The 24,817-nt window shown below is 50.6% G+C and overlaps 1 protein-coding gene across 1 annotated transcript in view; it reads right to left on the minus strand.

Annotated features, from left to right (window-relative positions):
- Nucleotides 1–3,974: 3,974 nt before the first annotated feature.
- The window catches only part of LOC122201814 (anthrax toxin receptor-like), a 33,464-nt gene continuing 12,621 nt past the window's right edge, over nucleotides 3,975–24,817 (minus strand). The window contains exons 4-17 of the mRNA XM_042907793.1: nucleotides 23,539–23,620; nucleotides 23,412–23,445; nucleotides 22,313–22,392; nucleotides 22,168–22,236; nucleotides 21,748–21,828; nucleotides 21,594–21,654; nucleotides 15,164–15,262; nucleotides 13,886–13,955; nucleotides 13,234–13,324; nucleotides 11,475–11,660; nucleotides 10,184–10,219; nucleotides 9,018–9,098; nucleotides 7,501–7,578; nucleotides 3,975–4,136 (exon numbers count right to left, since the gene is read on the minus strand). Coding sequence (XP_042763727.1) covers nucleotides 3,975–4,136; nucleotides 7,501–7,578; nucleotides 9,018–9,098; nucleotides 10,184–10,219; nucleotides 11,475–11,660; nucleotides 13,234–13,324; nucleotides 13,886–13,955; nucleotides 15,164–15,262; nucleotides 21,594–21,654; nucleotides 21,748–21,828; nucleotides 22,168–22,236; nucleotides 22,313–22,392; nucleotides 23,412–23,445; nucleotides 23,539–23,620 — 1,210 coding nt within the window. The remainder of the gene's footprint in view (nucleotides 4,137–7,500; nucleotides 7,579–9,017; nucleotides 9,099–10,183; nucleotides 10,220–11,474; nucleotides 11,661–13,233; nucleotides 13,325–13,885; nucleotides 13,956–15,163; nucleotides 15,263–21,593; nucleotides 21,655–21,747; nucleotides 21,829–22,167; nucleotides 22,237–22,312; nucleotides 22,393–23,411; nucleotides 23,446–23,538; nucleotides 23,621–24,817) is intronic.

Here is a 24,817-nt window from a genome sequence, read left to right on the forward strand (position 1 = left end):
TAAGTGCTCATGGGCCATATACAAGAATGACTGCACTGCCATAGGATTTATTTTTCCCCAAATACCTGTTCTCCCTTTTGCCAGTGTGCTGATGCTAATCTGGTAGCAAGGGTGCTGTGTTCCACCCAGAACAGGCTGCACAGAAAAGACTTTACTTCAAAGAAAGCTGGTGGGGGAGGGGGCTGGCAGGTGTGAAGAAAGACAGGAAAAAAGTGGTTCCTGATGCACTGGATGCCTGTCTTCAGAGGTCCCCATCCCTCTCTGCTCTGGACAGCTTCAGGCCCATCCTGCCCATGGGCACACATCAACAAAGGCCATCCATACGTCACACAACAGCTGCAAGACACACAGGTTTCTCTCCAAGTTTCTCTGGGTTATTATGCCTTTCTGTGAAAAGTTGATTTGGAAAAGCACTAAATATTGCACACTCTATGTGAAGGGGAAGGAGCTGGTTCCTATTGTGTCTCTGACCACAGGCAAGTCACTTGGTATCTTGGTAACTATTTTCCCATCCTTAATATGGGGCTAAAATCTTTAATGTGGTGAGTGGGGAATGGCCATGTCCATTCTTCCTGTATTCCTTGGTAACAAAGACCTGATTTTGTTGGGGGAGCCAATGCACTCAGCTGTAAAATGACATTTCCAAGTCTCCCTTGCTGATCAAGATGGCCATATAAATCAACTCTGGCCAATGGAAGGAAGATGGGGTTGTTGGGCAGTGATTTGTAGAAAGCCCCTGTGCCTTTCCTCCATCTTTCTCCCTGGAATGTGGATGTGATAGCTGGAGCTCCAGAAGCAATCTTGTAAGCATGAAGGCAAATAGAGAGCCTGGACTATTAAAGATTAGGTAGGTTTCTTGGGGCGCCTGGGTGGCTCAGTCGGTTAGACGTCCGACTTTGGCTCAGGTCACGATCTCGCAGTCCGTGAGTTCGAGCCCCACGTCGGGCTCTGGGCTGATGGCTCAGAGCCTGGAGCCTGCTTCTGATTCTGTGTCTCCCTCTCTCTCTGCCCCTCCCCCGTTCGTGCTCTGTCTCTCTCTGTCCCAAAAATAAATAAACGTTAAAAAAAAATTTAAAAAAAAAGATTAGTTAGGTTTCTCATAAGGCTGTGCTCTGGAGCTTAGGATGCAAGCAATCTGATAAAAGTCTTTCTCAGAACCACTAAGTTCCCATTTATCAGTTTTTGCTCAGGTTGTTCTGTCTCTGTGGAGTGCCTTTTTTATCTGGCCTGCCTAGGGGATTCCTAACCACCTTTCAAGACTGACTTTTCAGCCTTTCCATGTTCCAAGACCCAAAGCCCTGAAGAATTGCTTGGCTCTTTTATCTTCTTGGAAGGACTTCTGATTTTCACTCTATGGACTTCTTATCAATTGGCTCTCAGCTTAAATGTACTGTCACTGAGATTCTGCTCTGGCAACCAGGCACTAGGCATACTCATGACTTTCAAGTCTCTAGACAGTGTTTTTCACCACCTGATACTCTTCAAAAGAAATGCATGACATGGCTCCTACCCCCTCTTCCTGACAGGAGATAGCTTTTTTCTGCCTAACTTCTGTCTCTCAGCACCTGACATGCAATAAATCTTTGTTGAATTAATGGATACAGTTCAATCTGTGAATACGAACTTTTGTGATTTCCTTCCTCTGGTTTAATACTTACCTAGACACCTAACCTTAAATAAATATTTGTTTGCATTTTATTCTATTACTACTACGAGTTAAAGCTTTTTAAATATTTAACTTTCAAAGCTACTTGGAATTTATGTTGGTATGTTGTTAAATGTGCTTTAATTTGTATTTTTCCCCAAGAGCTTGCCAAATTAAAAAAAAAATCATGTTACAGAAAAGACTCCAAATAGCAAAGCAATCTTGAAAAAGAAAACCAAAGCTGGAGGCATCACAATCCCTCACTTCAAGCTGTATTACAAAGCTATTGTCATCAAGACAGTATGGTACTGGCAGAAGAACAGAGATTCAGATCAATGGAACAGAATAGAGAGCCCAGAAATGGACCCACAAACATATGGCCAACTAATCTTTGAAAAAAACAGGAAAGAATAGCCAATGGAAAAAAGATTCTCTTCAGCAAATGGTGCTGGGAAAACTGGACAGCGACATTCAGAAGAATGAACCTGGACCACTTTCTTACACCATACACAAAAATAAACTCAAAATGGATGAAAGACCTAAATGTAAGACAGGAAGCCATCAAATTCCTACAGGAGAAAAAGGCAACAACCTCTTTGACCTTGGCCGCAGCAACTTCTTACCGGACATGTCTCTAGAGGTAAGGGAAACAGAAGCGAAAATGAACTATTGGGACCTCATCAAGGTAAAAAGCTTCTGCACAGAATAGGAAATAATCAGCAAAACTAAAAGGCGACTGACAGAATTGGAGAAGACATTTTCAAATGACATATCAGATAAAGGGTTAGTATCCAAAATCTATAAAGACCTTATCAAACTCAACACCCAAAAAACAAATAATCCAGTAAAGAAATGGGCAAAAGACATGAATAGACAATTTTCCAAAGAAGACATCCATATGGCTAACTGACACATGAAAAAATGCTCAACATCCCTCATCATCAGGGAAATACAATCAAAACCATAATGAGATACCACTTCACACATCACAGAATGGCTAGAGTTAACAATTTAGGAAACAACAGATGAACAGATATTGGCAAGGGTGTGGAGAAAGAGGAACCCTTTTGCACTGCTGGTGGAAATGCAAATGTGTGTAGCCACTCTGGAAAACAGTATGGAGGTTCCTCAAAAAATTAAAAATAGAACTACCCTATGACCCAGCAATTGCACTACTAGGTATTTATCCAAAGAATACAAAATTGCTGATTCAAAGTGGGTACACGCACCCCAATGTTTACAGCAGCACCATCAACAATAGCCAAATTATGGAAAAAGCCCACATGTCGTTCGACTGATGAATGGATAAAGATGTAGTATGTATATATATGTATACACACACACACACACACACACACACACACACTGGACTATTACTTGGCAATCAAAAAGAATGAAACCTTATCATTTGCAAAAATGTGGATGGAACTAGAGTGTATTATGCTAAGGGAAATTCATCAGAGAAAGACAAAAATATGACTTCACTCATATGTGGAATGTAAGATACAAAACAGATGAACACAAGGGAAGGGAAGCAAAAATAAAAACAGGGAGACAAACCATAAGAGACTCTTAAATACAGAGACCAAACTGAGGGTTGTTGGAGGGGTTCTGGGTGGGGGGTTGGGCTAAATGGGCAAGAGGCAGTAAGAAGGACACCTTTTGGGATGAGCAGTGGGTGTTATATGTAAGTGATGAATCACTAAACTTTACTCCTGAGACCATTATTACACTATATGTTATATAACTTGTATATAAATGAAAAAACATAACAAAAAAAAGATAAAACCAAAAAAATATCATGTTAATAATTAAACATATGTGAGTACTCTCAAGTTCACATGCTCACACAGATGTGCAAACACACATACTCTCACCAACTGGGGCCATTCCTTATTTATACAATCGCTTCCAGTGTATAAGTGTTTAGTTGAATTGAGACCATTATTCTATAGGATCATTATATTTATTCTTTAAATTGCTGGAGCTTAATGTTTTAGTATAGGATAAGGTAAATCTTGCATTGCTTACTTTTTCAAAAATTCTTAAATGTCTATTTTTAGAGGAGAATTTTAAATGAGTTTGATCAAGTTCCCTAAGCATGTTCATTACAATTACACCAAAAGAGAGCTAAGACCATGAGCTCCTTTGGGAAAAGCTGACGATGTGGTCTAGGTTTTCACATATTCAAATCTTCTGTTATAGCAGTGAGTGAAGGTTTGTGGTTTCATTATAGGTCAGTACATTTGCGTTACACATGTGCATGGGTGTGCTGCTGCTAAGAACAGATTGGAATCTTTATCTTTATTTCAGGCTCCTTTATTTCTGCTTATTTACTCCTGAGCATAAACAGATTATCTAGACCTAGCAACCACTGTGGGATCTCTATGATTTCATCAAGGGATGACTGTGGGGCACCTGTGCGGAGGCCCGTCCTGTCTCCCACGCCTGAGTCCATCTCCGGGAGCTGCAGGCTGCATCTTCCCATGGACTGCTGGGAGAAAAGAGGGGCCCCACGTGGCAGGGGGAACGCGGAGGGCCAGAGAGACCCTGAGACTGTGTTGCAAGTGTCATGGGCTGAGTGGAGGGGTCTGGGGGTGGAGGCGAGTCTCCTTCCTCTCTGCCTTCCTACCATTTGATGACCTAAGGCAGTGACCAATTACTGTTTACATCAGTTCAGTGCTGCACAGTGAAGGGACTAACCTTGGATCCACTGGCAAATTGGTGACTGCTAGCCCGAATCTCCATGCTTTGGGGCATGGGCTCCATTACCTCGTTTCCTGCTACTTCATGGGGAATGTGTGCATGTGTCAGCATGTCCTTGCACATGCTTGGGTTGCCTGTGTGTGTGTGTGTGTGTGTGTGTGTGTGTGTGTGAGCGTGTGTGTGTCTTTGAGTTTTGGGTCAGGGGGAGGAGAGGGTTGCAGAGCCCAGGAAAGCCAGCTGCATCACAACCCCAAGGTTATGATCTGAGATCTTCTCAAAGTTCACTGGCTTGACAGACAGCTATCAAGTTCAGTCTTCCTGGAGAGGGGAAACTACGTCCCAGCTTTGTCACACCCCCCTCCCTGATGGAGCTCCCTCCGTGCCATGGGCAAGGACAGAGGACTCAGGAGCTCCTTGGCATGAATACATCATAAGGCCGATCTGTATCCAGGTTCTAATTGTTCCATGGAAGAACACTTTCCCAGCAAACATACATGAGCTCATATTTAGAAGGAGGTCTGTTATCAGCATACCATCAAAATAACATAGTGACATTCACAATTGTTTGCATATATAACACACTGTGCTGTGGACAGATGGACTCTGTGGACTCTGTGGACAGAGTCCAGATGTTTCCCTATGACCCTGGCAGCAGGATATGGGTGTTGGAGCCTAGACTTGTACGTGAACCTTCCGGGGGTCATCACCTGCCCTGCCGCACCTCTCCACAGCCCCGTCACATTGAGTCCATCACTAAAATTCAGGCGCTCAGTTTCCACAGCTGTGACATGCAGAGAAGTGACCACCTTGCTAGAAGAGAAGGAGCCAGGCTGGCAGTGAGGCGTCAGCTCCTGATGCGGGCCCTAGGGCTTCTGGGCAGGAGACTTAACTGTGTGGGGCCTCGGCTTTCTCCCCATGGATTTTTGGGGGGGATGAAAGAGTTAGTTGTATTAAACACTTAGAACAGTGTCTGGCCTCGGGAAGCTCTGTGTCACTGGCAGGTGTGGTCCCTGCGGGGTGGCTGTGAGGAGGAAAGGAGACGCTGTGCACAGGGCGTTGTGTGGGGGACACGCAGGGTATGTACACTGGGACACAGCTCTGTGACCGTGCACCATGTGCAGTGGGGGAGGGTAAGGTTGGCCACTGTTGGCCCAATTTCCTGGCGGACCTAGCAGTGGTCCTGTTGGTGAGTTAATGGGCTCCCCTGGGATAAAGCAACAAAGGAAGAGAATCAGGACCTCAGATGGGAGCCAGGGTTTGACTCAAAATTAAGAAAGTAGACTGAGTCTTGTTGGGTCATCCTGTATATGTGCGTAGGGAGAGATGGTCCTGAAGAAAACAGCTACACTCGGGTCTCCAGGAGGATGGTCAGAGGGACAAAGTCACATGGGAGGGACCCAGGAGTGGGAAGGGAGCCCACACCCAAAGGGCCTACTTATGGGCTCCCAGCTCTGCTCAGGATGAGGAGGGTTACTTTAGATGGCCCTGGGTGTTGCCACTTGCTCTCTGGGTGGCCTCTGTGACTTTGCTGGCCTCTCAGGACTGTTTTCCCATCAGCAAACAAACGGGGTCACTGCCATTCTCAGCTTGAAAGAATACTGGGCTGACTCCAGAGCTGGCATGGTAGGGGCCTGGCAGAGCGCTGGGCAGCTGCAAGTGCCCCACAATCCATGACACTCCCAGTAGGGGTTGGGAAAGGGACCATATCAGAAGGTGCCCAGTGCCCCTGCCCTCCCCTCGATGGGGTAGGATGGCCCTTTCTGGTATCTCTCCCTTGTCCTCCCTCTGGTCTTGGGCCTCCCTCCATGTCTTGCTCTGTCCCTCTGCCCGGAGTGGACGTGGCTGGGTGGGTTCAGGGCACAAGGCCGGTGTGGTGCTAGCGACCATAATGGGGCTGTGGCCCTGGAAGAGGCTCCAGGAGATCCAGATGCAGAATGGGCGTCTGTGCAAACATGGCTGGGACCGCGAGTTCTGTTCAGACCCAGAGCCAGGAGCCCAGTGGTCTCCTGAGGAGCCTTGAAACCTCTGACAGCAGACATGGCCCTGCTGGGTGTCAGCACACATCCATGAGTCTCCTCAGCAGGGTCCCCACCCCCAGGCGTGCCCAGGACTCCTAATGCTCACCTGACCACCAGGGACAGTCATGCTTGCCTGAACCAAGCAAATGACTAATGCAGCCCTCACTATAGATACTGGGGACACCACGTCCTCCAGGCACCTGGCCCAGTCTGAGGTTCTGATCATGGGGAAGCTTAGGCACATGAGTCCCAGGCAAGCCAGGAGCATGCTCTTCATGGGCCCTAATTCTGAGCCCTGCATTGGTTTTGGGGAAACCATTATGGTTTCATGAGTGCTGACCTGATGGGGGCAGGGCAGTGAGAAGGGTGGTGGCAGGCCCTGGGGTTCAAGTCCAGCTCTGCCACTCCCAGGTTCTGTGACCTGGGGCAAGTTGCTTGATTTCTGTGTGCCTTGGTCCCTCCTTGGTAAAACTGGCATATTAGTAGTACCTGCACGTACAGTTACTGGCAGGATTGAATGTGAAATTATGGAAAGTTCTTAGACTGGCAGCTGGCATAGGAGGAACTCTAACAATTAGCCGTCACAACTAATAAATTCCAAGGGGGACACCTGTAACATGCAGGCTTCTCCCCACTGTCACAGGCAGTGGCACGTGGAGGGACTCTACTAGCTGGCAAAAGCACGCAATGTTGGTCAACAACATGGGGGTGTCACCATGCCCTCCAGCATTCCTGGCACATGAGGGAGCCGCCCAGGAGAGTCTCAGAGGATGAGGGTGTGGATCCAGCAGATACAGGTTGGGGAGCTCGGTGGGGAGGGATGATGGCTGGGGGTCAGGAGAACTTGTTGGCCTGCTTCCTTCTCCAGCCTCTTTCACTTAAGTTTGGAGGCACCGGGTAAAACTCTCCCCAAGAAAGCTTCTTGTCCTTCTGATGGGGACCAGCAAGGAAATGCAGGCGCCCCACCCAGAATCCACACGGGAGGCTCATGAGCACCGCGTCTCCTCGTCTGGGGCATCCTCCCGGCCGATGCCTGGACAGGGCTCTCTGACCCATAGTCCCTGAGCTCAGCTGCCAAGGGCAAAGAGAAAAGGGCGCCTGCCCAGGGAACATCCCTGTGCCCCTGCTTACCGCGTTCCTGGGCTGACACCACATCAATGGGATCTGGTTGCAGCCTTGCACAAAGTCACACAAGGTGTCCAGTTTGCCCTGAAAAGCAGATGTGGCTGTGAGGAAGCTCCAGGGCCTGGCCGTCACCTCCAGAGGGGTAGAGGCCCCTCTGCCTGAGATGGCTCCAGAGGGCTCTGTCCCCAGGAACACACCGAGGCCGCCCTGTAGTCTCCGCCTGGGGCAGGGGCCTGGTGGCCTTGTGTGTTTCAGGGCAGGCAGTGTCAGTGTAGGTCACAGATTGTTTTGGAATCCGAAATGAGTCTGTATTTCTGGTGTAGGAGGAGAAGGCAGGGGCTACTTTGAGAGGAAGGGTCCAAGGTGGGGGACATGCAGGGTCACAAGGAGAGGTCTTGTAGGGGAACGTGATGTGGGCATCAGGGAGCTGGGCAGGAGCTGGGAGAAGGGGACAAGGGCCTGCACTGGGGCACACCAGGAGCAGGTGGGGACGAGGGCTGATTCTGGGGCTGCTCTGGAGAGAGGAGGGGAGGACACCAGTGAGAGGCCCTGGACCCAGGGGCAGGTGGCCTCCTGACTTTAGGACCTGCAGTTCAGGCCTCTCTGGGCCCTACTGAGGGGGCAGGTGGGGCTGTGCCTTGTGAGCAGGAACAAGCCCCAGGCCATGACCTTTGCCCTGTCTGGAGGCGGTTTGGCTTCTTTGAACACCCAGGCTGAATGTCCACAGGCTTTCCAGCTGCCATCTGAGGTTCCTTGAGGGGTCAACAGGGAGACAGCCGGACTAGGACTAATGTGCCCGGGCCCTGGTACAGTGGTTCCAACTGGTGCATCACCTCAGATGCAGGACCATGAGGAGGCCAAAGCTCACGAAGGAAGATTATGGGGTCCTTCCTTCCTCAACCAGGGCCACCTGGGGCTTCCCCACCCTGTCTTCATGCCCCCCTGCAGGGCTGGGAGCTCCCACCCAGGGTGTGGCCCTAGCACTTCCTGTGAGGATATTTCCTCACAGCCTCCTCCTCCTTGAGGCCCTTGTCCCCATGTCAGTGTGTCCAAGGACAACGTAGTTAGCTTAGTCCCTCAGTTTGCTGAGCTGACTCATGGAACAAACTTTGCTCAGAATTTTCCTTAAAGGATTCTTTTTCTGACTTGTGGGAGACAGTTTGTGATTGAGCTTGTGTTTTACCCCTCTGCCTGCTGGCCAGGAAAATGGAAGCCATTGTTGGAGCCGCTGAAAACCTCAGACAGCCTGGGACTGGCGGGCTGTGGCCAGCCACCAACATCTGCAAACCTGGGCCCCTTCCAAGCCTGGTGCTGGGCTCCAAGTGGTGTTGGTGATGGCAAGAGCCCTCACAGTCTTGCCCTCTCCTGGGGCCCAGGATCGGGATGGCTTCTGCAGTTTTTCCTGTGCCCAGTGATCGATGTAGTGCCCACAAAGCTCATCTCCACCCAAGCCACGGTTCATGTAGGGCCATGGACTGGCTGCCCTCCCTTGTCCCTCAGCCCCACCTAAAGGCCCTTCTCACCTCTATCCGTCTTATCCCACCTCCTCGGCACCTACAAGGGACCACCACTGGGCGGGGCTGTATACATTCCCTCACGGGTGCCTAGGAAGAGAAAGTACAGTTTGCTTCCTGGTCTGACAGCTCCCGGATGCAGACACATGACATCTGTCTGTTGCCCCAGCAGCTGTCAAGCACTGGCCACTCGACAAGGGGAATTTGGAGATACCAAGGACAAATGAGGAGCACTCTGTACTGTGACAGTGTCCTCCTTGTGAAAACAAGCAAACTCCTTTGGTTTGCAGATATGGCTTTTCCCCAAAAGGCCAACAAACTCTGTCCTGTCCCTCTGTGCCCTGGTGCCGCCCTTGGTGGAGAAGCCTGGTCCTGCGGCTATCAGTGGATAGGAGGGCCATCAGGGTAAAGAATTGGTGGAGGACAGGGCTGCATTCACCTGACCCTGGCACATCCAGTCTCCTCAGGTGACAATGTAACCTGCTACTGTACAGCCCCAGACACTGAGGGCTGTTTCCTACCAGCTCTCAGGCTCAGGTCTCCCTGTTTGGACACTGTGTCCCTGCCACTGAGTGAGCCATACCCGCTCCCCAGATCCCTGCTCTCTGTGCTAACCCGGCATGGGCCTTACTCACACTCCATGCCAGGGAAGACCCCTTCCAACCTTCCCAGCTCTGCACTCCCCACAGTACCAGCCCGGTCAAGCCTCTTGCCTGCCAGGTGACAAGGATAAAGATCAGTGAAATTCAGCCCGATATTCATTAGAGCCTGAAGGAGGCGACCTGGTCCTGAGACCTGAAGCTCTTTTTCCAAGAACTCACGTGAGACCGGGTGAAGGTACAGCTATGAACTGTCCTTTGGGAACTGGCAGAAGTTCCAATATTTTTGGGTCTACAGCCGTTGCTGAAATAGGCTACCCCAAGTTGCTAACTGAGTGGCACAGCTCTTGATCAGGCTGAGTTGCACACTCGGGAAAGGTGTTTTGAGTCCTAAGTCCTCCCGAGGGCCCTCCCTGCCCCTCCATCACCCTCTTCTTTCGGCCAGCTCTCTCTGCCCAGGTAGGTGAGAGGTGGTGGGGTAGGGGGTAGAAATATCCCACAGGCAGCAGGACCCCTTGTGTGAAGGTCAGCGTGGGCACCAGGCACACTGACATGAGGACAAAAATCAGGACTTACCATTACTATCTTCTGCACTGGTGGCTCCTTGCAGGGCTAGAATGTTAAAGAGACATGAACATAGGCTGGAGGAGCATGAGGGCACTGGCTCGGCCATGCAGACAGAAGGGGACCCTACTCAGCAGCAGTGGGACAGAACGTGGGCTTTGGGTGTCAGTCTGCGAGCCCACTGTCTATGGGATGTGGCCAACCGGCTCCAGCATCCCGAGGCTCAGGCTCCTGGGTTATCAAAGGGATATCGGACCTCCCTGGCGGTGGACAGGGAGACAGCCAGACTAGGGTGCCTGGTCCCTGGCGGAGGTGTCCACGCAGTAGTTTTCATTAGGAGCCCTTCCATGACATGAAGACAAGAGAACACATCCAATTCCCTTCCTCCTCTCCCCTCACCTCCCACAGCCCGCAGCCTTCCCTAGTCCCCACTCTGTGCTGACAGCCCCCACTCCCGCTTTCTGTCCTCACAGCTCCCCCTCCACAGCAATCTGGCCTGCTTCTGTCTTGCTGCTTTGCTCTGTCCTTTCCCACCTCTGTGGTTTCCTCTTCCTTCACCCAGCTCTGTCCCGGGTCCTTGCAAACCCAGCAGCCAGTACGTCTGCCCTTCTCCCTCCCCGGAGGCCAGTGTCTCTCCTTTGCTAGGGCCCTGATGCCACAGCCTATGAGGCTGACATTTTACCCGCCACCCCCAGGTACCAATACCAGAGCAGACACCAGACTGTGAGCTCCTGTGTGCAAGATGGTGGCAGCTCCTTTCCCATCCCTGTGTGCCAAGTATGGGGCCCATCATGTCCTGGCTCTTAGTAATGACTGAGAAAGGAAGGAAGGCACACTGGCTGTGCGCAGAGATCTGGTTTCCAAAGCTCAGTTGCCCCAGAGTCTAGGAATCATCCCAACCATCAGGATTGTCCCTCGGGGCCCCCAATGCCTCCTGTGACCCACTTTCTTCCCTCAGCAGCAGAGGCCTCTTCTGGTGCTTGGTCTCCCTGAGTTCTCCAGAAGCCTGGCTGCTGTGATGCCTCCCTTGTCACTGGGTACCGGGGTGGCTTATCCCCAGAGGACAGGGCAGCTCATAGGATGCCTCTGGAAACAAGCATGAAGCAGGGGGTCCCTGAGATGCAGGCTGAGTTTCTGCCCAGGAATGGTAGACACAGTCTGTGCCTTTGTTTACTCATCTCATGGCCTGGGAGTTTATGGGAACCCGCCCAGAGGCAGGATCATGGGGCAGGGGTAGGGGCTGTATCCCTCAAGTTGTTGGCATGGGCCTGGGGAATGGTACTATGTTCAAGATATCACTTACCTTTTTGCAACAGCATAGCCAGAAGCAGCAGGAAAGACACAGGACTGTGAGCACGGCTGCGAGGAGCACAACCAAGTAGATCGGTTGGATAGGTGGCATAAATGATGCCAGGTTTTCCGGGGGAGTCATGACTTCTGGAGAAGGAGGAGCTGCAGAGGGTGGTTCATCACCTTCTGATGGCATATTCTGCAGAAAGCACACGTCAAAAGTCTAGGGGAGATCTGGATGGTCCTCACTGGGTGCCTCCCCCCAGCACCTTACACTACACCTGCACATCGCCTGTTCCCACTCACCTCAGATTTCCCCACCTCCAGGGAGCACTGAAGGCCTGGAGGACAAGACTGCACTCAAAGAGCCGCTGCGGAGCCCTGGGCCACAGAGCCCACCACTGGCTTCGTTCCGAGGCTCTGGCCCAGAGCCCTGACAAGGACCGGAATCCCCATGTGTGACATGCCAGCCCTCACTGCACGCCTCAGCCGCACGCGGTGCAGTCCTGCCCTAAACCAAATGCTCGGCTTTCCCTGACGCAGGGGAGCTACAGGGGACAGAGTCTGTGCCCAGGAGGGCGAAGCAGGGTGGGGGCCCATGAACTCAGGCTCCTCCTGAGTTCTTTCCTAAATGTGCCTGCTGAGGGCGGCCTGTCAGTTAGGCTCCTGAGGGACAAATGGCTGAGTGTGGTCTGCTGGTCGGTGAGTGCCTGTCCTGGCACAAGTGAACACACAGTCGGAGGACTGTCCGTGCTGCTGGAACCCTCCCAGCTGGGACTGGACACTAGGCTGGTGGCAATCAGGCACGGGCATCGCTCCTCCCAGGCAGCCCTCTTCCTGTGCCTAACGTGCTCTGTCGCCCATGTCATGCTGCCCCGCCCCAGGTGCCCGGGTGACGTGGAGCTCCGAGAAGTGGGCACCTGGGAGCAGCACCCTCTTTCCCACGTGCCCGTCCCTGAGCTGAGTCCCAGGCCCTCCCCACAGCCCTGGCAGCTTCCCACCAAGTGCCGGAGAGCAAGGTCCAGCAGAGGTCAGAGAGTTAGCAGAGATGGAGCACGAGAAAGCAGCAGAGGCAGAGGGGAGGCTGATGCCCTCTGCAAAATGACAGGGGTGTTCCCCAAGTGGGCTTGGGCTTGCGGGCAGTGATGGGCGTGTGTGGGTTCAGCTGTGTCAGCAACTGCTGAAACACCCTGACTGCACAGGGCCACAGTGGGTCCCGCTCTCCAGATCCCCTGTGCCTGGGGCCCTGGTTTGGAGCACCTCGCTGCCCCAGAGGTTCTGGACTCGGGCTCCTAACACACTAGCCTCCCAGCCTCTCCCACCTGCCCAGCTGGAATGCAGGATGGAGCCCCGAGCTCCCCACTGCTATTCTTGGGCCAGCAGAGGTGGCAAGGGGCAAGGCGGGGTGGCAGAGCCCCAGCACCATTTCTGGACTCTGCTTAGAGCTCTAACTGTTCCCTTTCCTGTGCCTTCAGGGACACCTGGTTCCCAGAGAGAGAGAGCAGAGGTTCTGCAGGACCTGGACAGAAGGCTACATGGCAGGTGCTCTTGTGGAAGCACTCCCAGGGCATCTCACAAGCCCCATGTGTGGGCAGCTTGCCAATGAAGGGCTGAGGGCCCCAAACTGGCTCTGAGAAGTCATCCCAGCCCCCTGTCTGCACAAGGTACTTTCTTGGGCCATTGGCACTGTGTCCCTTCTCCTGCCTCCCAGGGCATGTGCTCCTTAAGTGTAAGTGCTCTGGACAGCCCCAGGAGGGAACCTGCCACCTTACCCTGGCACTCATACAGTTGTCGCTGGTGATGTTAGCATCACTCTTGATGAAGCTGATGGCATTATTCAGGCTAACTTCCACATGGACCAACCTGCAGCATAGAAATTGTGGATAGACAGAAATAGCCCCAACAGACATAGTTCTTGCATGTGGATCAAACCACATCCCCCATTTCTTCTCATTGTAACTGATCATCAGGGATTGGGGCCACCAGTGAGCACATGGCATGGGTAAGGAGAGCTCACACCAAGCCCTTGAGATCAATCTCTGCAGTGAAGACTGACCAGGCATGAGGAGTCCTGCCTGGGGTCAGATGCCCTCCTGGCCATGGGCTAGGTTTCCAAGGAGGGTGGATGGGTGTCACCATCCTGACTTTTCTCAATTTGCAGAGTATGTTGGCTTAGCTCTGATGGCTACCTGGAGCAAAGACTTTCCCTGGGAACATCATCTCCAGTAGTCTCCCTCCTTGGCAGAGACTGGGCTATAGCATATCCCTGAGCATCTCAGGTGACCACCAACAAGGAGAAGTGGAGAGTATGCCCTGAGACTTTGGGAGATACACATGTGCTGCCCCAGCAGAGGTGACATCCCACAACCTATATACTTCATAGTGGCAAAAACTGCACCTGTGGCCCTTGACCTGGGCACTTACTGGTCTGGTTTTTGTATCATTACTCCTGAGCATGTTATGGTGTTATCATCCACAGTGGTGGCTTTTTTATCTAGGAGAAAACCACAAGAGAATAATGTCAAGGAGCATGTCCATCCATCCATCTCCCCTCAGCTGGTCCTTGGCAAGCAGACTAACACTGGCAGATGCCAGCTTCTCTTTGCTGCCTTCCTCTGAGCCCCTGCCATGCACCAGGCCCTGTGCAATGCCTGGTTGGAATGGAAAAGGTTGAGTCCCTGCTCTCAAGGGCCCTACATTTGAGGGATGGGAGGGAGACAATGAAATAACAAAGAAGAAAATAAATGTGGAGAGGGACACTTCTTGAGACCACAATAAACAACAGAAGGCACAGCGAATAGAGGGGAAGGGACAGCTGCTTAGGAATGTGGGGCCTGTCCTGTTCCTAAGAGACACCATTTCCCTTAAGGGACTGAAACATTTACCGTGTAATGTTGTGATGTCTGGAGGTAGCTCTGGATTTACCAGATGGCCCTGCAGTAAGACATCACTGCACATAATCTCAGGTCCAATGAATGCACTGGGGGCTCAGTGGGAGATAGTCCTACTGTACCACCCTGCTCTCTGGGGAGGATCACACCCATCTCAGTGTGGGGGCACATCTATGTGCTTCTACTGGCCACTCACCCATCATGGAGGAATACCTGATGCCTGAGTATTTCCTTACATTATAGGCTTACATAGGTGATATGGTTTAGCTCGACTATCATATTGGCTTCATTTTGCAGTAGAGGAAAAAGAAGCTGAGAATAGAACCCTCATTTGGTCAAGGTCAGACAAGTAATGTGTGCCTGTGCCAGGATTCCTGGGCCTGGGCCTGGAAGCTGGCATCCTGTGTCAATCCCAGATGCACACATTCTCCTGTGAAGCTCCCAGTGCACCTGGTCCAGGGCTGCCTGTGTTTCTCGCCAGCAGACTCAACAGATTCGGGTCCTTGTCTCTCAGGGCCAGTGAGAGCTGAGCCAAGGTAGGGGGAATACAGCTCTGGGGCACACCCAGCACACCACAGCCATTCTTGGCAAGGGTTAAAGCCCTGCTAGGAGAGGCTCTTGTGGTTGATGACTTCCCAGCTTTGAGGTATAGGTCAACAGGCTTCCCAGCCAGGTCTCTCCTTTTACTTGATCTATCCTCACAGGACCCACAGTGAATGGTAAGCAAGGGCTCTGAAAACTTGGCTGGCTGAGGGGAAGGCAGCCTGTTGTAGGGAGTTTGTCACTTGGAGGCACCAAGAGAGCTACTTACCTAAGAATTTATCATCGCTGAAGCGGAATCTACAAATAACTTCCTCCTTGTTTATTGCATTATTAAATCCTTTTCCAGAAATCATAATTTCATAGTCTTCTGCAAAGCAACATTCAAAGGTCTGTGTAAGGTGGGGCTGAGGGCTGCCTTCCCTCTGTCTTACAAGGCATGTCCCCCCACAAAATGGAATTCTCAGGAAGCAAACATGTTGAAACAAACAAGGCTGACCTCTGGAGGCCAGATCCTCACCCAGTGTAATGGAGGGTCCACTCTGAGTAACAGGGGAGATTTAGGCTGTAGGGGGGCCTCTCATCTTCACCCCGATACTTGGAGTCCAAAAAGGGATCCAACCTCATCCTCTGTATATGCTAAGATTCTGGGACCCTGCACAAAGAATCCCCCATGGAAGAAATCCTGTCTTAGCTGTGGTTCTGGAAGTCTCACATGATTGCTCTTCCCCTGCCTTTGCCTGAGGCTTCGTGGACTACACATAACCCACCTGGGGTTCAGCAAGCACTTCCTCTTTGAGTGTGGAGACACTGATATGTGAGGTGCAGGTCTAGACCCTAGACCTTCACCAGGCTGCTGAGCCTCCCCTGAAGCAAACACTAGGGGATACAGAAGACAGCTGGTAGACTGGATCCCTAAGGATTTAGCCAGGATAACATGTGGGTCTTTAACTGCAAGCCCAAGGTCATTAGCCTCCATCACTGCCTCCTGTCCCAGACTGGGTCATTCCAATCCTGGAAGCTTGGTTTGCCCTAGCTCAATTTATTTATTTACACAACCTTTATTATAGCACAACCTTGGACCTGGCTGCCCTTATTTCTCCTGCTTCAGGTCTCCCTGCAACTCCCATTGATCAGGGCAGTGTTTGCAAATTCTCTGCTTTGAAGAAAATAGATTCTGGGCCTGTGGCTCAATGTTGGCTGCTGTTGTGGTTTGTTAGGCATTCAAGTGTCTTCCAAAAATGGGTATCAACACTTAAAGCCTTCACATTTTCCCTAATAACCCAGATCACTAGCATTCTTCAAAAATGGGACCACCTGGAAATGGTGGGTTCATACTTCTGCATGACAACCATTGGCTGGGCCCTGTTCACATCAGGGGAGCTCCTCAGGGGCCAGCGCCTGCCTTACTGCACTACACCCCACATGCAATCAACCATCCTTGGCTTGGCCTGACACATGCCTCCTGCTCACGGCACCGGCCTGGCCCCCGAGGGCACTGATGGCAGTGGTCCACCCAGCGGAGGCTTGATGTCTGTAAGTGACACGTCCTCTCCCACACACAGTAACCAACAGTACAATGCTGCTTTGAACTCAGTTGTGCCAGGCTGCCTGCTCAAGGCTCACACTTCATAAGGACCCTTCCCACCATGACACAGGGCTCTGTGATTGGCCAGGAAGGAGCAGTTGGGCTTATCTCCTGTGCACCCTTTCGCCAGCCTGGCTAGGGACACCCTGAGCAGAGCTTTGGCTCTCAGTCTCAAGGAAGTGTCATCTGCAATTTATATTCCAGGATTTTTTATTGCAAAGAAGCATTTCCTTGCAAGACAGAACTGTAAATTGACAGCCCACACTGTAATTAGATACAGGCAGAGAAGGGAACAGTCAGCTGGCTGCATGTGGACAGATCAGGCTCCAGAGGAGCCAAAAATAGTGAGTAGAGCCTTCCTGCCACAAGCACACAGGCAGAAGGAACCAGAAGTGGGCAAATCTGTGCCAGGCCAAGCCATGTAACACCGGTGTTCATCCAAAATGACACTCCTCACTAACTGAGCGTATACTATGGGCCGATCTACACTTTCCTTAACCTCTAATACCCGTGAGCTAGGCATTCCTACCCAAGCTTACAGAGAGGGAACCTGAGGCTAAGAGAGGGCAGGTGGCCTCCTCCAGACCCCTGGCAGGTACAGGGCCAGGACCTGACTTCAAGTACCCATTCCAGGACCCACTTCTGCCCCCTTTGCTCTTGTCTTAGTTCTGAGTAGCTATCATGAGGCTGCTTCAGAGGGATGGCCCCATAGTGCCTGCACTTCTCAGGAAGAGCACGTGCTGTCCATATGCCTGTGACCCCCTTCCCAAAGTGTGCACCCTGCAGCCTTCAGGCCCTGCTCAGTCACCACTTCTCCGCAGCAGCACCCTCTGTGTCCCCAAGGCACTGCCCCTTTAGAGGGTCTTATCACTCTGGCAAGTCTCGGTAAGTGGAAGGCAGGGTGATGGTGTCAGACTTTCGAGCAGAAGAGATGTGGACTTAAAGGATTTTGCTTTGTCTAGTAGCTGCTCCTTGGTTCCAACACCCTTCACCCAATTCCTCCAACAGTAACACACACAGGAGGAGAATGAAGCCAAGGATGGATGAACATTGGCTTGCAGGGAGCTATGTCTCTTAGGTAGAGTCCCACTGTGTACCTGCTCTCGGGTGGCACGGGGACCATCCAGTCCCTGGCAGGGAGACCAATCCTTCTTTATGAGAACTTTCTTTCTGGAGGAAGAGTTCTACATCAGGCCTCCTGGGGCTCCAGAGAGAGGAGCTGGGAAGGCAGGCAGCCCACTGACAAGGTCAGGAGGAAGCCAAGCAGTGAGGAAGGACAACCAACCAACCATGAGACTGACAAGGGCACCAGGTGGAAGTGACCTGTCCTGGGAGGGTTGGGCTCTGGGAACACCATCTGTTGCCCAGCACGGGCTCTTTGGGAGAAATTCGACTCTACTGACCAACGTTTAAGCTGTGTGTCCTCTTAATGCCACAATTCTACTTCTGGAATTGATCCGGGGAATCCTGACCCATGCCCACAGAGAGGTGAGCCTCAGGGTGTGCACAGCCTGCTGTAGCCACAATATCGACCAGGGGAGACTAATGAAAGAAATTTCCCCCATCCGTGTAATGGAGTATGTGCAGATGGCTGGAAAATGTTATGAACTGCATGATCCCATTAATGTAAAAATACCTTGAAAAGCTTATGTAAATATCTATTTGAATCTATATGATCAATTATATATGGTAGCTATTTCTGGGAGGCAGTAGTAGTAGAAAAAGGGGAACCTCATTGTAGAGGGACAGTAGCTATCCAAGCTGGTAGCAATGGTGTCTTTGCACTGCTTTTGCCTTCTGGGTCCTACTGCCCCACAGTCTGCCTTGCCTTCTGCACACAGTGAGTCTCCTGGCCACCCTGCAGGACCTGTCCATAAGCTCTCAGAGAAAAGCCCGCCTCTGCCCTGTGTCCTACTATGTGCCACCACTGATGTGCCATGGTTGTTGGGCTTTGTAGACACTCGCTCTGGGCCAGCCACACACAGGAAAAAGAATGAGAAGGTGCCACCTCTAGCTGTCCTCCCAGACACAAAAATCCAAGTATACCCAACAAACATACAGGAGTGATGATTCTCCAAACCACTGTGCCAAGAGTACCTGGCCAAACAGAATGTTTAAATACAATTTTCATATTACATGAGTCTACTGAGAAGAGATTTTAAAGGATTAAACAGCCTATGGAGGAAAAACTGAGAAGAATTGCCTTCAGGGGTTAGGGACAAGGATTGTCTGGCAAGTGATCTGAGGGGATTTTCCAGGGACAATGGTAAATTCTGTCTTCCTGGAGTGTGCATTTTTCAGAAGTTGTCAAAAAATACACTGAAGTTTGCTGAAATTTAAGGAGAGCTCTTAAGTAATATTTCTATAAATAAAGATATGCAGAATGATGGGCTTTAGAAGTGAGGTAGCCTGATGTCTGTAATTGACTTGAAACACATAAAAAAATAAGATGCACTGTGTGTGGTTGTGTGCGTGTGTGTGTGTGCGTGTGTGTGTGTGTGTGTGTGAGAGAGAGAGAGAGAGAGAGAGCACTGATTAGATAAATGTTAAAGAAATATGGTGAGATATTAAATATTAACTGCAAAATCCAGGTAGTGGAGACAGGGGTGTTCATTGCACAGTTGTTTCCACTTTGTTGTACATTTGAAAATTTCCTTCATAAAAGGTTGGTAACACATCAAAGAACTGAATGAGAAGAATCAACCGTGACACAGCCAAGCAGAAGTCATGGCACATTCAAGGTGAGAAGCGACTAATGAGAAGGACAGACCAAGGGCTGTGGGAATCCAGAGGGGCCAGTGAACCAAGAAAGGGACAAGGATGAACCTCCTGTGAGTGTGGCGTCAAAGGATGGATGGGCTGGACCCTGTAAAGTGGGGGGAAGTAGGGTCTTGTAGGAAGCCTAGTGACACCCCCAGCCTGAGAGCTGAGGGAAGACCTGACTGGCCCTGCTGTGGGGCCAGGGGCCTCAGACTTCCAGGCCAGGCTGGGGTTAGGGAAGGGGCTTTCTCAGTGCCCTGAGGTCCTGTGCGGAGCACAGGCCTAGAGGCAGGAAGGCCAGCAGAGGCCTCTCTGCCTCATCCTGGAGAGCACCCTGAGAGACTGAAGAGGTCAGGAGTGTCGTGCTCATGCCCTGTCTGCTTCCCAAGGCACCCTGACCCACTGATTTATTTCAAATGACAGCCTGATGAAATGGCTCTTTCTATTTCATTTGGGGTCCAGGTTCCTGCCTTGAGCTTTGCCTCCAAGTGACTGTCATGTCGTGTGGCAGCTTTCGTCAAGAGGGCGACAATCTTAAAGGTCAGAGCAGGAAATGCTAGTTGAGCTGTCAGCGGGTGTGTGGCAGGCACCTGTAACCCTGGCCAGGCCGCCATGGGGGATGGACAACGACTGATGTCTGCACCTGCAGTTTGACATGCTGCTCAGACGCCATGACCTGCGTGTGTGCAGGGGACATAATCAGAGGAATGAAGCTGTCAGGTCGGCTGCACGGCGGGGTGCTTTAAAGCAGAAGCAGGGCAAGAGCCTACTTGTGTGGGAGTCTCCTGCCCGCCTCCAACCTCTCACTGTGAGTTGGTTAAGAAGACAGGAAGAGTCGGAGAGCTGCTGCCAACAGCTGGCTCAGCGGGAGACGCTTTCATACTGGTGATTTTATGTCCTCCCCCCCCCCCCCCCCCGCCCATGAGCTCAGCCTTGGGGTGGAGGCGTCAAGGATGGTGGGACTATTAGTACCACTACTATTGGTTAGGGCTTCCCAGCTTCTAGATCCTGTGCCGGTCCCTGTAAGATCGCGCGGCCTTACGTCTTACGAGAGATGTGCTAGTGGGTGTTGTTGGAGACGAAAGGGGAGCTCACAGATATTTGGTAATTTGCTCCAGGTTGCAGCAGAGCCAGATCTGAACACAGCTGTGTCTGACCCCATGGTCTACTGCACGATAGCCTTACAGTTAAGAGCACAGAGGCCGACCCGGTCTCTGGGTCTGCATTTGGCCAGATCCAGCTGTGTGTGCTGTTACCAGGGGAGTAAGTGTGCTTATCCACCCTCCTCAGTACCAGTCTCCATGATGAGACATATAAGCCTGTACACACAGAGCTCATCGCAGGGAGGGGGCTTCTATCACAAAAGTCACTGCACAGGATGTCCTCACCAGACTGACTCAGGGACCTTTGTAGGGGGGGAGAGGGCACGCTTGTGAAGTTCCAGATGTCGGGGAGAGGCGTTCCCCACAGAACAAGGTGTGTTGTTTGCTGTATTTGTGTGGATACCTTTTGTCGGACTATGTTTCTAGTATGATGCTGGCCATTGAACTGTTCCAATTCTTTTATTCGTCCTTTGAGATAATCATGTTTTTCTTTCTTCATGTTGCTGATGTGGTAAGTTACACTGATATTTCAAATACTGAATTGACTTGCATTGCTGGGGTGATACCTAATTATTATTGATGGACTCTTCTTTTTACATGTTGTCAGATTCAGATTCCATTTGCTGGCATTTTGTTGAGGGCTTTCAAAATATACTTTTTCTTATTTCTTAATTAAACTTCTGGTTCTGATATTTTAAAAAGTTATAACAGGGGGCACCTGGGTGGCTCAGTCAGTTAAGCGTCCGACTGCAGCTCAGGTCATGATCTCGCGGTCCGTGAGTTCGAGCCCCGCGTCGGGCTCTGTGCTGACAGCTCAGAGCCTGGAGCCCGTTTCAGATTCTGTGTCTCCCTCCCTCTCTGCCCCTTCCCTGTTCATGCTCTGTCTCTCTCTGTCTCAAAAATAAATAAAAGTTAAAAAAAAAGTTATAACACTAAACGTATTGTGGTACTCATTTTGCAATATGTGTATGTGAAATCATGGTATATTTTAAACTTATACAGAGAGATATATACAAATTATGTCAAAAACAAAAACAAAAGAATTACACACATACCCACTTATCATTCCTGGCATGAACACCTTACAAAATGATACAGTTGCTTACATATCCAATGCACACGTCTATACAACTACGCATGCATACACACACCACACACTGAAACTGCATGCTCACATCACACCCACCACACACACAACACATACTCACAACATACATCCCTGTGTTTACAACAGTGACTCTAGCTCTTACCTCCTGCACACAAATGCAAAGGCTCTACTTTTGTAATTTCAATACACGCCTTACTTGTGAGCTGGAATAGAAAGAGGGGTGGCAGGTCAGGGACAGTGTACAGGAGGTTGTGGTGAGATGTCACCCCATCCCCTTTCTCACATCCCTTACTCACTGGTTCTACGATGCTTCTCAGTTCCTTAAATCCATTGTCCACTCCAATCATGTGTTCTGGGCTGTCTGCAATTTCCAACAGCTACAAGGGAGAGGAGGTGACTTGGGTGCATAGGTAGGGGATTAGGACCCAGAAGTCCCCATTCCAGGAGGCAGTCTCTTGGCTCATGCCATGTTAGACTCTGAGGGCCAGACCCTGGCCTTGGCCAGCAGCCCACCATTAGGGAAGGGAAAGCCCTTAGTTTACTTTACTTCGCACTTTGGGTGTGGAGATTTGACACGATACTTGTTATTCATTTCTTCCTTGTTAGCCATTATTCTCCTCTACCGAGAAGCATCCTTGGGCAACCCTGGGAAAGCCGTCTTTGAAAGTTCCTCATCTAGGATTATAGGTGGCACCTGGTTACCTGTTTGGAATTACCTGGTCTTTCCTATAGTCTTTTACACCAATGGCATAAATGGTTGACCCCATTTTCCGAGCCTTTGCAGCCTAAGAGAAGGAAAGTGGTAAGTATAAATCACTAACTATGTGGAACAAAATACTGGTAATGATGGACTAGACTCACTTCGTACTTAGTCTCATCAAAGGACTCTGGTAGCAGTGTTCCCTCTGTCAAGGAGATAATCATGGAAGGAACTTTGTTTTCTGCAGAAAAAGCAAGTGGCCTGGTCAGTAAAGGCACCCAAGTGACACTCTGTAGGCTGCTGGGTCCACAGCACTGTTCCTCACACCTCCTCCTCCAGAGGACAGGCACCCGACCTTAGCACCCAGTATCAGAAGTGCCTGGAGGACTAGAAGCCCAGTCCTGGAAGGAGGAGGGGACTTAGACAGGACCCACATTACAGATGGTACTGAGCCCTGCTCCAGCCCTTCCTACTACGGTCACTATGACCAGACTCACAACCTTTGCCCTGAAAGGCAATTCCATTGGCTTCACTGGACAAGCGTCAGCCTTTTAGATGAGCAAAGGGAGTGACAGCCAGACTCGACTGTACAAGGTGTCTCGCAGCTCGGTGGAAGGCGGGACTCTGGCTCAGGCAAGCACGTGCAGAAAGACCTGCTGTATCCACAGGCCCAGGGATCCAGAAGGTGAGGTCAGAGGCTCTCGGGCTGAGGATGCCGTGCCCAGCTCAGTGCCTTTCCCCACCAGGCCCATGCTTCTTTCCTGGCAAGAGCTGGAGCCCTAACCTAGATGAACATGGTTCCGGGCAGAGCACAGCCGTTTCCAGTGTTGGAGGCACAGTCACAGGATGACATCAACCAAAGGGAAGGAACCACAGGGAAAAGGCACCAGGGCCAGAGATGTGATGGAGACAAAGTGTGGGCAAAGGGGAAATCCAGCTCTTTTTTTCTGAAAACAGAATCCTGTCTGCTCCTGGTTCCCTTGGCTTTTCTTGTTCAGGCAGCCCAAGTGTTGGTCAAGCACCTCACAGTTACCAAGAGCCTAGATGGTACACACATGATCCCATGTGGTTCTGAGACTCATCACTGGGGGTGGTTTTCATCCTCACTGCACAGAGGAGGAACCTGTGGCACAGAGAGGGCAAGCACCTTGCTCTAAGAATCAGCGCTAGGAAGGGGCCAAGGAGGGTCTGCACCTCGTTGAGGTCCAGGACTGGCTCTGTCCCCACACCTGCCTGTAATGAAGTCACCAGGAAGCTTACCTCCAGAGTTTGCTTTTTCAATCTGCTCATTTGCCTGCAAGGAAATGAAGGAGTGTTGGAGTCCTGGGTGGGAGGACCCAGGATACTCTAAGAACTCCATAAAGCATCTCTGCTCTAGATTCGGTACCTTTTTAAATCCTTCATGCATGTTTGTGGCTCCAGTAGGCACTGTATTCTGAAGTTTATTAAGACCATCACTTATTTCATTTCTGAAAAAAAAAATCAGAAAAGGGATTGTGGTGGTATGAGGTATTGACTATTAAAAAGAGCCCAAAGCTAACCTTTGTGCACTGCTGGTGGGAATGCAAACTGGTGCAGCCACTGTGGGTAAAATTATGGAGGTTCCTCAAAAAATTAAAAATGGAAATGCCATATGATCCAGTACTGGGTATTTACCCAAAGAAAATGAAAATGCTAATTTGAAAAGATACAGGCACCCCTACGTTCATTGCAGCAATATTTACAATGACCAAGGTCTGGAAGCAACTCGTGTCCAATGATAGATGAATGGATACAGAAGATGTGGTGTATATATTCAATGGAACATTAGCCAGCCATGAAAATTAACAGATCTTGCCATTTCCAACAACATGGATGGATCTAGACGACGTTATGTCGAATGATTAAGTCAGACAGAACGATAAAATACTATATGATTTCGCTTATATGTGAAATCCAAAAAACAAAACAAAGAAGAAAACAGACAAAAATCAGAAACAGACTCATAAATACAGAGCATTATCTGATGGTTGCAGAGGGGAGGGGAGGGTGGGGACGGGCAGAATGGATGAAGGGCAGTGGGAGATACAGGCTTCCAGTTATGGAATGAAAAAGTCACATGAATGAAAGCTACAGCAAAGGGAATATAGTCAAGGATGTTGTAATAATGTCGTAGGTGACAAATGGTAACTACACTTGTGGTGAGCACAGCTAATGTATAGAAGAGTCAAGTCACTATGTTACACGCCTAAAACTAATGTAAAACTAATGTGTGTCAGCTATATTTCAATAAAACGAAAAAACAAAACATCTCCAAGCCATCCTGGAGCCACTGTGCACTGTGCAGACCTGTCTAGTCGGGACAGAATACAAATCAAGTAGCCTGGTCATGACCTTATGCTCTGTGTCCTTGATATGAACAGGCCTTGCTCAGGCCTCCTCTGTCCCCCATCTGGTGAGCATGGGGTGGGGGGAGGCTGCTCTGCTGCTCCCATGGGTATGGCCTGGCTTTTTCTGCACTCACCACTGTCTCAGGCACACTACCTGGGGGACCCTCAAGAGCCCTGCCTTGATCATCCATGGTGAATGTGGGGCACACCCATGGATGTGCCACTGTGAATCTGTACTCGCAGTGTAACTGGCAGGGCTTCTAGCACCTACTGGGTCCCTTGGGAAGGCACACTCTT

This window comes from Panthera leo, chromosome D2 (genome assembly GCF_018350215.1).
Source record: "Panthera leo isolate Ple1 chromosome D2, P.leo_Ple1_pat1.1, whole genome shotgun sequence".
Classification (NCBI taxonomy): Eukaryota; Metazoa; Chordata; class Mammalia; order Carnivora; family Felidae; genus Panthera; species Panthera leo.